This window comes from Salvia miltiorrhiza, chromosome 8 (genome assembly GCF_028751815.1).
Source record: "Salvia miltiorrhiza cultivar Shanhuang (shh) chromosome 8, IMPLAD_Smil_shh, whole genome shotgun sequence".
Lineage (NCBI taxonomy): Eukaryota > Viridiplantae > Streptophyta > Magnoliopsida > Lamiales > Lamiaceae > Salvia > Salvia miltiorrhiza.
In genome coordinates this window covers 22,921,567-22,933,210 of record NC_080394.1, presented here as the reverse complement: position 1 = coordinate 22,933,210, position 11,644 = coordinate 22,921,567, and the positions used below count along the sequence as shown (strand labels likewise).

General features: G+C 38.5%; 1 protein-coding gene and 1 pseudogene across 1 annotated transcript; both read left to right on the top strand.

Moving 5' to 3' along the window:
* Positions 1-1,886: 1,886 nt before the first annotated feature.
* LOC131001934 (leucine aminopeptidase) lies at positions 1,887-5,369 on the top strand. The gene is made up of 4 exons (XM_057928581.1): positions 1,887-3,079; positions 3,898-4,131; positions 4,234-4,560; positions 4,847-5,369. Exons 1-4 carry the CDS (start codon positions 2,096-2,098, stop codon positions 5,141-5,143), a joined length of 1,842 nt encoding a protein of 613 aa, XP_057784564.1. The 5' UTR covers positions 1,887-2,095; the 3' UTR covers positions 5,144-5,369.
* Positions 5,370-7,362: 1,993 nt separating this feature from the next.
* Positions 7,363-8,659, top strand: LOC131001933 (dirigent protein 24-like; annotated as a pseudogene).
* Positions 8,660-11,644: the final 2,985 nt, after the last annotated feature.

Sequence of the window (11,644 nt, the reverse complement as noted above, 5' to 3'; positions counted from 1 at the left end):
GCTGGCTTGTGATAATTTTGTGTTGCCTTTCGATTATTCTCTTTTGGAATGGCAACATCGGGCTTGTGAGTATCAACTTTGGGAATCAACTCTTTCTTTAGAAATCCTATTCCAGCTTTGTTGTCAATATTTTGACCGTTCTCCAGAATTTCTTCAAGCTTGTCAGTACCCGTGTTCATCATTCTGACAAGTTTCTGATGATGTTCCAGTTCGCCAATCTTCAATTTCATAGACTGTTGGAGAACGACAATATCCTTCTTGAGATTTTCTAAAAGATCTTTGAGTTAATCCCTTTCTTTTGTTACCTCACTGAGCTGTGTGGATAAGGACTTGTTCACCTCAAGGACTGCAACGCATTTCTGATGCAAAAGCTCATAACTTTTGGCAAGATAATTCTCGTCCAACTCCTCTGTATCATTGTCTGAATCATCGAAAGTATAATCCAAAGTAGAAAGTTTTTGATATGACTGGAAACCCATAGATTAGTCTAAGGTTAATTGATTGGTCAACGACTCTCTTGTTCAATTAGGATAGTGGACGTCGGAGCAATTTATTCCGAACCACGTTAAATTGTTTGTGTGCTTTACATTTCAATATGTCTACATGTTGTGTCAATTGTCATACAATCAACACACTTACATTGCATCGTTGATCATACTCAAACTGAACCCGATTAAAGTGCACGAGACAATAAGTTTTCATTAATATTTTCAAACAAAGTGAGTAACTAAAGTCACATTCCGCATACAATCAGTTATCTGTCCAACTGATAAGTTATTCAATTGTTAGTAGGTTTGGTATTTGATCACCACTCTGAAATTTGTTTTACTCTATTATGATAGAACACTTTCTGGACGAAGTCAGCTCACAATTAGTGTGCTAATATTGTGTTACCTGAAAAATCAGCAACAATATTGTCTTACTTGTTTTGTCATTCTCAAATAAAACAAAAAGTTGTTAACTATTAGTGGATGTGCTCTTTTATCTTGTTTGTGCGTTGGAGTGCACTATTGTGCCCGATTCCCACCCAAAACCTACTATTTTAATGTATTTAATATATATATATATATATATATATATATATATAGGTTCGTTTCGGTTTCTGATCGACCCATGGTAGGGAAACCGAAATCGAACTGAAATGTCATCGGTTTAGGGTTACCGAACCAAAAATCGACCGTTAATGAACCGAATCGAACCAAAAATGATCGATTCGATCGATTTTTTTGATTCAGTTAGATTTTTGCTCACCCCTAAATACAATTGAAGAATTTGTATTATTAAGGGTTCTTAAATAGGACAAAGAATTAGCCTTCAAAATTGTAAACTAGCAACGTACAAGATTTGGGTGAATATGCAATTTAAGAGTGTGGAAATTGATTCTCCTCAACTAGATGAGGTCGCAATACGAATCTATCTCAATATATCACCAAATGTATTTAAGCTCGAACGTAAGATTAAAGTGTTCACATATTCACTGTCTAAAGATTGAGTTGCTTTAATCCAGAGGACACTCTCGATCTAAAGGTTGGCCCACAAATTCTTCTTGAACAAGCTAGAGCACTCTTGATCCAAAGGATAATTTTGAAAAATATGATTTTTATCTCTATTATCGCACTTTTTCTTTTTACTTTGGGAAAGGAGAAGAGGGAGCAGTGTGGTTTGAATCCTAGATCTCACTGTTCGTAGAGATGAGTTCGCACTGCTTGGTGTCCCCTAGGGGACTTGTAACATCATAGTTAAATTATCAAAGAGGTAAGGCAAGATTTTAATCAAAATAAAATCGAATCTCAACTTTATCTTAAATTGTAATAATATAGGAAACCAAACATATAAATAAAATAAGATTATTTTGCTATTCATGCTTTAAAAGTATTACCCAAACACAGCCTAATATTATATGCAAAGTAAAGCATATAATTGCACAAGAAATTGGCCCCTTTAATCTCTTTTTGTCTTTATTCCCAAAATCTTGTCTCCCTCCAAATTTTTTAAACCCTAATTTTATTTAGTGCGCTTTCTGCTCGAATTCCCTTTTCCATTTTTCTCCTCCACCGCTTCTCCACCGCCGTCCGCCGTCGTCATTCTCATCAAGATGGCTCCAATCGACCCCCACTCCTACACTGACTCCAGCCACCCCCTCACCACCCACATCTCCCTCTCTTTCTATTTCGATTTCCCCTCCTCCACCATCGCCTCCTCCGCCCTCCTCTCCCTTTCCGCCCCCCACTCCGGCCCACTCACACTCGACACCCGCTCCCTCTCCATCTCCGCCGTGATCGACCCCGTCACCGGCGCTCCCCTCCCCTTCACGCTCGACCCCCCTTCCCCCGACGCCGTTTTGGGGCAATCCCTTGTCGTCACCCTCTCCAATCAGTCGCAATTGCTCCTCCTCTCCAAGACGACGCCGTCCTCCTCCGCCCTACAGTGGCTGTCGCCGCCGCAGACCTTCAACAAGTCCTACCCCTTCGTCTTCACCCAATGCCAGGCCATCCACGCGCGGTCGATCTTCCCCTGCCAGGACACGCCGGCTGCCCGGATCAAATTCGCCGCGAAATTAAACATCCCGCGCTACCTCTCGGCGGTGATGTCCGCGAAGCATGTAAACCGGCGGGACCCCGCCGCCGGTGAGTGCGGCGGCGCGTGCGACGACGCCCTGTGGTGCGCGGAAGGGAGGGTCGTGGAGGAGTTCGTGATGGAGCAGCCGGTGCCGCCCTACTTGTTTGCGTTTGCGGTTGGGGAGCTGGGGTTTAGGGAGGTTGGTCCGAGGACAAAGGTGTACTCGGAGGCGGTCCCTGCCGTGTTGGATGCCGCGGCTAGGGAGTTTGCAGGGTCGGAGGAGATGATCAAGGTCGGGGAGGCGTTGTTTGGACCGTATGAGTGGGAGAGGTTCGATTTGTTGGTGTTGCCTCCGAGTTTTCCCTATGGAGGAATGGAGAATCCAAGAATGACGTTTTTGACTCCCACTGTGATCAAGGGGGACGCTACGGGGGCGCAGGTCGTAGCTCACGAGCTTGCTCATAGCTGGACGGGGAATTTGATTACTAATAAGAACAATGATCATTTCTGGTTGAATGAGGTATATGATTATTTAGATGAGTTTGTAGTGTTAGGTTGTTGAATGATATCTGTGATTGCTGTTGATAGCTTCTAATTTCTGAGCATGCATAGATTTATGGCCTCCGTTTTTGCTTTTGATTGTGATGGGTGAAATGTTGAATTGGTTTTGTGTATTCTCCCGTACAAGATGTATTGATGCCCTGATGCTGTCTGTCTAATAAATTGGTGAAGCTATTAATTATTACAAATGGCAACGGAACATAATGTGGAACAAAATACCTAAAGGGGATCCTTTATTGTAGAATACTTACGTGCAATTGAACGGCAGGACCTTTAATTAGTGGATTGTTTCTTCTTTTGATGGCTTGCATTTCATTGCCAGTAAAGTTCATGACTTCATTCTATTTTTGTAAGAGTTTGTTTCTGGTATAAATTGATCACTGGCTTGATTGTTGTTTGATGTATATTTTGCATTTGTGCTAAATCAAAACTTGTCATACTTGTCATCCTTTTAAAACAAGTAATATCAAACTAATTGTTATATGCACCCTGTTTTGGATATAGCTTGTAAACACTGTTTTTCTGTGAGAATAATTTAGTAAGGTATGCCTATTATTTTTATAATTGATGGGTCAATTTGTGGAGTATTGGTAAATTGGTCAACTTTTTTTGTTATGTGAGCGCCAAAAGAAACACTGGCTTTATCTGGGTGACATTCACAGAAAAATGAAGGCTACATTAGCTGTTGTCTTTCTCAAAAATGGTTAATTTTTTTGCCTCTGATAACCCGATTTATCTGCTAGTGCTTTATGTTTATGATTGAGATTCTACTTGTAGGGTTTCACAACATATGCTGAGCGGCGAATAGTTGAGGTTGTGCAAGGAAAGGAAAGGGCCATACTCAATATTGGAATTGGTTGGAGAGGACTCGTTGAGCAAATGGAGAGGTTTAAGGACCGAATGGAATTTACAAAACTTAAAACCAACCAGCAAGGGGTGGACCCAGATGAGGTATATTCTGATGTGCCCTATGAGAAGGGTTTCCAGTTTTTGTGGCGCATTGAGAGACAGGTACACGCATATTTGCTTTATCTTCCACTACTTGGTGATCTTTATATAGTAGTATATATTTACTAAAAAGCTTAATTTGTGTTGTTTGTAATTTGTGCACAGATTGGGAGGCCTGCATTTGATGAGTTTCTTAAAAAATATATTGCCACCTTCAAGTTCCAGTCTATTGACACTGACATGTTTCTTGATTTCCTAAAAGCAAATATCCCTGGAATAGAAGATCAAATTGATCTAAAAGTATGGACTGAGGGAACTGGCATACCTCCAGATGCAATGGAGCCTGTTTCTGAAATCTATACAAAGATTGTGTCGTTGGCTAACGAGTTTAAGTCAGGCAGGATGCCAAATGAGGATGAAGTTGCTCAATGGAGAGGACAGGAATGGGAGCTTTACCTTGAAAATTTGCCTAAATCTGTTGAAGGTTCACAGGTACAGTAAGGAACACAACTAGTGTTCTTGCACTATTCTGAAATAATATCTGGGTTTCGCCAAGTTGTGATCTTCCTGTTTTAGTGGGTTTAGATGTTCTTGCTTCTCAATTATGTCATATGTGTTCGATTCCCAGAATATCCTTCTTTGCTTCTCATGTCATACAAAATAAAGCATAACTGACTTTCATCGCTTTCCTGTCTCCGCAGTAGTTGCACTATCTTATATTTACTGTGTAGAATGCAGTAAATCTGATACAAACTTTGTCATGTTGGTCGTATCACAGCTAGCAGCTCTAGACGAGCGTTATAGGCTTGCTGAATCAAAAGATTACGAGGTCAAAGTGGCGTTTCTTCAGCATGCTATTGCATCTAGGTGCAGTACCTACTATAATGAGGTTGAGAAAACTCTGAAAGAAGTTGGACGGATGAAGTATCTGCGGCCGCTCTATACTGCACTAGTACAAGGCGCAGGCAAAGAAGAGGAGAAGATGTTTGCAAGGAGGGTTTTCTCGGAGGCTTGCGCAAGCTATCACCCTATAGCTAAGGGTGTTGTTGAGGCCATATTTGCCAAACATTTGTAAGTTCCCTTCTGTGTGATCTAGCTGAAGAATACTGTTTCCTACTCTTTCACCCTGTGGAATAACTCGTCGATTTCGGGTTCTAACTCGAGATGCGTTCTGGGTTTAACTGAATCTGCATAGATTTTTCCTTTTGTGGAGTTGCTATAAATCTGGCAGCTGCCATGTCTGTAAATCGACCGTCAAATGTTTTCTGCACAGTAGGAATGAATATGGTAAGTTATCTGAATTGCTGTATCTTTGTAAAGTAAATCCTATGAATATGATTATAGAAGTAGAACAATAGAAATAATGGAAACAAAACACCGACCCCAACCTTCAATCAAGGCAAGCCTATAATTTTAATGTAGTTTTATTGCAATTAGTTATATTATAATTTTAAATATCATAGAATCCCATATATAATACTTTCTCTATCCATGATATCGTTTACATTTTGTGGACGACACAGGTTTTAAGAAAATTGTCGATAGTAGTTGATAGTAATGACTAATGAGTGGAGTTTGAGTTCCACTATTATTGTGAGTGGACTTTTACGGATCCCACTGCTATAAATGAGAGTGAAAATGAAATTGTAGACGAACCAAAATGGTAAAAGTAGAAACGATATCGTCGACGGAGGAGGTAAAAAATATTCTCTTATGTGGCATTTTCAAATTTTGCCATTTCAAAATAATTTAACTATCCTTTATTTGCAATTATTCTTAGGGTAAATATCATGAAAACCCGTGAAGTATATTCGTTTTATCAAAAATACCCTGAAACTTTCAAAATGTTCTTATAACCTCCAAACTATTAAGTTTTTATCAAATATATTTTGCATCTATTTTTCGGTCACAAAAAACGTGATGTGGCTCGTCGGATGCTTCAATGTAATTTATATTCTATTTTTTTTAAATGCAATGACAAAAACGACGTCGTTTCGTACACTCTATGAGTCAAATAGAAAGGAATTATCAAACATGCAATCAAATTTGAAGACGATTTCTCCAACGGATTTAATTTTGTTTGAGGCTGTAAGTACCCTGCCACTTCCATTGGAATTACTACCAAAAACATTGCGCGATTAAATTCACAAGCTATTCAAGTCCTAATTTTTTATTCTCAAGAACATAATGATTTCCGAAGAAGAAAATTCTACCAAGTATAAGCGATTTCATCTTAAGATACACTCTATCTTCTCAATGATTTCCAATGCACATCCCCTTAGATTCTAGGTGTTTTACACTATAAATATAAGACTTTTAAATTCGAACACACTGATTTCATCAATTGTTAATCTTCGTCTGTAACAATGTATTTTTAGTTGGAAATCTAAGCCTTCAAACACTCACCCAGTTTGAAGTTAGAATCCAAGTAAGCTACATGTGTTAGTAGTCTGAAAGCTAAGAAGTTGTTTATGGACACGACTGTGTAACTTATGGATCAACAATTCAGCATAACGCAAATTGTTAATCAAGCTGACTTGCAGAGTTCAAAATTATAAGTATTACTTCCTCCGTCCCTCAAATATCTTTCTAAGGGAGGATGTCACGAGTTGTAATAAAAATTAGTTGTGTATTTGATGAGTGAAGAATGAGTCTCACAAAAAGTGAAGATGGTAAGGATAATAGTTAGTGAAATTATTTTTAAAATAAAATAGGAAGATATTTTAGGGACATACCAAAATAAAAAGAAATAAAAATATTTGATGGACGGACATGGTATTTTTTAGTTGGGGGACGACTTTTAGAGGAGGGATATTATTCATAAACTAAAATAGTTAACACCGCGGGATTAATATATGACAACATAAATGAAAAGAACAAATAATTTTAAAGATTTTGAGTTTGAATTTATAACTTTTTCTAAAACATTAATCATATTACCAGTTAATTAACGGGATGAGATTCAGTGTCCCACAATTTTATGTGTGCCACTGTATCTTATGCTTATATTTATTATTTTAAAAATAATTTTTTATAAAAATAAAATTTATTATAATACTATGAATTAAATTATATTTCATGTAGCAATTTGAAAGCACATGATAGGTGGATCTCAAGTGAAAAAAAATGAAAATTTTAATGTAAAAGAAAATTGAAATCTGATTTGGAGTGGGTGATGTGAATCATACCATTTCCTCGTAATCTTCAACTAAACAGAACAACTCCATTTCATCAACTCCATTATATATCAAAACTATATATACCTCTTCTCATCCATTCTTCCTTCTTCACTAATCAATTTCACTAATCAAGTATCAAGATGCCTAATCTTCTTATTCTCTCCTTACTATTGTTAGCCACCACTTTGGCCAATTCAACCCGAATTCTCATCGATGTCACCCCAACACCCGACCCGATATCACCGCCGGAAGAGGCCGACATCCCCGCCCCGGTGGCGGCCACCACCAATGCCGCGGTAGCGCCAATTCCCGATGAACCGGCCCCGGTCATTGCACCCGTCTCCGACCTCCCCGATTCCGATGCGCCACCACTGACCACCCCTACTGCCGCCACCGTCACCAATGCCGGCGTAGCGCCAATCCCAGATGAACCGGCCCCCGTCGTTGCACCAGTACCCGACGTCCCTGACTCGAAAGCGCCACCACTAACCACCCCTACCGCCGCTCCCACCACCAATGCCGGCGTGGCGCCAATCCCAGATGAACCGGCCCCCGTCGTCTCCAGCTCACCGCCACTAACCACCCCCACCCCCACATTTTCTTTTTTCATGCATGACATCCTCGGCGGTTCAAACCCCTCCGGCAGGGCTGTGGCCGGAATCCTGGCCAGCTCCGACGCCAACAACCTCCCGTTCTCGAAAACCAACAACCAAATCTTCCCCATAAACGGCGGCGTGCCGCTCAACACCGTCAACGGCGTCGTGAACAATAACAACCTCCCCTTCCTCGTGGGCCTCAACGGCTCCCCGTCCAACACCGTCGTCCAAAACAATGGCAACAACGTCGTATCCGGCGGCGGCAGCCAGCCCTTCGTGACGGCAGGGCAGCTCCCGGCGGGGCTGACGCTGCAGCAGCTGACGTTCGGGTCGGTGACGGTGGTTGACAACGAGATCACGGCGGGGCACGAGCTGGGGTCCGCCGTGCTCGGCAGAGCTCATGGGGTTCTACCTGACGAGCTCGAGCGACGGCAGCAGTCACACGCTGGTGCTGACGGCGGTGTTCCACGGCGGCGAGATGTTCGATACGCTGAGCTTCTTCGGGGTGCATCGGACAGCGACGCCCATCTCTGACATCGCCATTGTTGGTGGGACTGGGAAATATGAGAATGCTAAAGGCTTTGCGGCCATTGAAACTCTTCCGCATGTGGATCAGCACACCACTGATGGCGTCGAAACCATCACTCATTTCACTATCTATCTTACTCCCTGAACAACATTCTCGACTCTCACATTTTAAGTATATATGTGTTTTCTTGGAGTCATCTCCATTGTATTTCACTATTTTCTTTATTTTCCATTTCCATTAAAAATTCACTGCGAAAGTTGAGATGTCATACTTTTTAATTCATATCATACGATCGATGGACTCTAAAGTTAATTAGCTAGGTTTACTTTCTCAAAAAATACACGATTTAAAATAGAAGTTGGAAGAATTGCAAATTACAAGTAATTTGTAGCCATTTATTTTGATTTTATGATTTGCAACTGAAAGATTGAATTACGATTCTATTTCTTCCATTAAATTCCACAACAACAGCCGACCAACACAAAGGTATCTACTAAGCTCACATTCTTCTCCTCATGTTATATGCTTCACACCCAACAAAAGCATATTAGAATACTTTATAGCAACACCATACCTTGCAGTGAAATAGATTAATGCATAGCATCTGTACTCTACAAACACTAGAATAGCTTCGTTGATCGACGCTGACTCACCGCCTGGAATTAATTTGGGCTAAACCTTGGGCCCTTGTTTATTTTCTTTGATGGGCCTAGTTCTGGGACTGGGCTGTTGTTTTATTAAGAGGTTGTTTGGCTGAGTAGCTTATAAGTTTATTCAAAGTGTTTAATAAAATAAGCTCTTAAAGAACTTATAAATTGTAAAAATAAAGTTTAAGAGCTCTCCCTAAAAAATAAGTTCCTCTACCTAATTTATTTTCTCATTATCTTATAAGCAACACGCATTTTATAAAAATAACTCAACTATAATTTTTTATTTTCATCATTTATTATTCTAATTTCATATTTTTTTTATTTCTCTAATTAAAAATTCTCTCTCAAACTTGAAAATTCAATTATTCAAACACTTTAACAATTTATAAGCTCTTAAGAAACTATATTTTATAAACTTTTGAAACATCTTATAAACTCCAAGAGCTTATAAGCTCTTTAAAATAAATTTAATCGAACATCCTCTAAGTAAGAGTTGGAGTTTAATTTAAAAGTGGTTGAGTTGCTTTGTGTTGAGCCTTCTTAAATAATTGAGCTGTTTTATTATTTGAGTTTAACTAAAGAGAAGTTTAGATTAATCAATTAATTTGACTTAATTACTTACTATTATGAATTAATTTAGAATGATGTATATTAATTAGTAATTAAGTTAGAACACTCTAAGATGAACAGATAATTGAGGTTATTATTTTGATTACATAAGATGGACCTTAATTTTATTAATTTAATCCTATAACCTTAATTATTAATATAATTTCTCGAATTATTATTTTAGAATAATAATTACTTGAATAAGAGATATTTCATATTTAAATTATGCATTCTTAATAATTGAGAATTTCCCTGAGCTAATGTCTTACTTTATATTCTAGCAATAAAGGTCAATCGCGAGAGTGAGAGTGCTACTCGAAAACTCACGGCGCCTTAGCAAAGTTTTGCTATCAGGTGGGATTACTTTCTTAGTATATAAAATGAAGTTAAATGTTATGTTTGAACATTTTTTTTTCAAAAGAATTTGAATTGAAAATATTTCAAGTATTTTCTTGTCATAAATGTTTCAATTTTAGTATGATATCTATCTGCATTGGCAAATGACTTTGCCAATTATATAATCGAATCTGGATCTTGAGCGGATAGCTATCCTTCCTGAATTAGTGTACACAATGACTATGTGTCATTGAGAGGGTTGGCCGGTCTAGTGTCCGCAAGAGGTGGTCACCTCTGCTGCATACAACTTCAGTATCAAATATGGTAGAACTTAGTATAATTAGAAGAACTTTAAAATCGCAAAAGAATTTAGTAAGCTTGAACCTTTTTAGCTAAAACCCCATATTGTACTGTTATAATGGCATGACAATTAAATTTTATGCAAGCATGTATATAGTTTTAGCATAAAAGCCCACTGAGTACTTTCGTACTCAGCCCTGCATATATTTTTAAATGTACAGGTAGCAGTGGCTGATGATGAAGTGACGAGCAGAGCTTTTGTCGTAGTTAAACAAACTCTTAGGATACATGACTTTATACATATAATCAGAATATGTTATTCTGTTGTGTACGCTCAAGTACTTTATTATTTTCACTAAGTCGATTTCGTTCGAACTTACAACGTAATGTCGTAGACTTTGTATGGGGTCTTTCTAACCAAACGTCAGTTATCTTATGAATTACCTTCATTGACATTGCTTATAGTTCGAGCCTTCATTAATTGTTCACTCCCTTTTTATCCTTGTTTCTAATCTCTCCCCCTTAGTCATGGTTTTTCGGCCTAACTACCCTTAGCTAAATCTGATCGTGACATACTGATATTAGAGCAAGTCATTTGCCCTGAACCCAATAGTTACTCAATTAGTCCTAGTTTGAATACTAGTATAAAAGAGTCAGTCGACAAAAACCTCAGTACTTCATCGCATCGTCATGCTCAATAAAAAGTAAAGCAGTAAATGATTTTGAATATTGAAAAAATTTTATGTTTCATGTTAATGTGCAAGTGCTCATGTTCTAATTTTATACCTTATTGACCGTGTAGAAACCCCAATGAATCTAGATGCGTTAAGAATGAATGGTCACTGTTATAAGAAAAATAGTAGAAGCAAACTTAGAAGAAATTCAGTTATCTCTCATTGCAATTCGTAGTCAAGAGAAAGCGAAGAGGAAGAAAAATCAGATGTCATTTAAGAAGGCACGATAATTCAATGATAAAGAAGTAACGAGGTGTAAAGAAGAGTGTCACTCATGAGCCAGTGACACGAGCATGGTTCTTCATTCCCACTGTTCATGCGAGACAAAACACCGAATCAACTATTGCCTTATTCAGTGATTATTTACTTGATACATTGCTCATAGCGATGAGTGTAACTTATATAATTAGTTAGTTGTTGCATAGTGAAATTCGCCTCATTTTAAACCCCTCAGTTATCACTATTATGGCATGAAGAGAGCCTTTATGATTTATTTTTAAGCTCTAGGAATTAGACTTTCATGATGTCATGATGTTTAGTATGTAAGATTGTGATGATGCTATTATATCTGTCAGCTTACAATTTCAGATATTTAGAGCCTTATTGCTTACAGTTACTCGTTATGATAATTGTGAGTTTGATT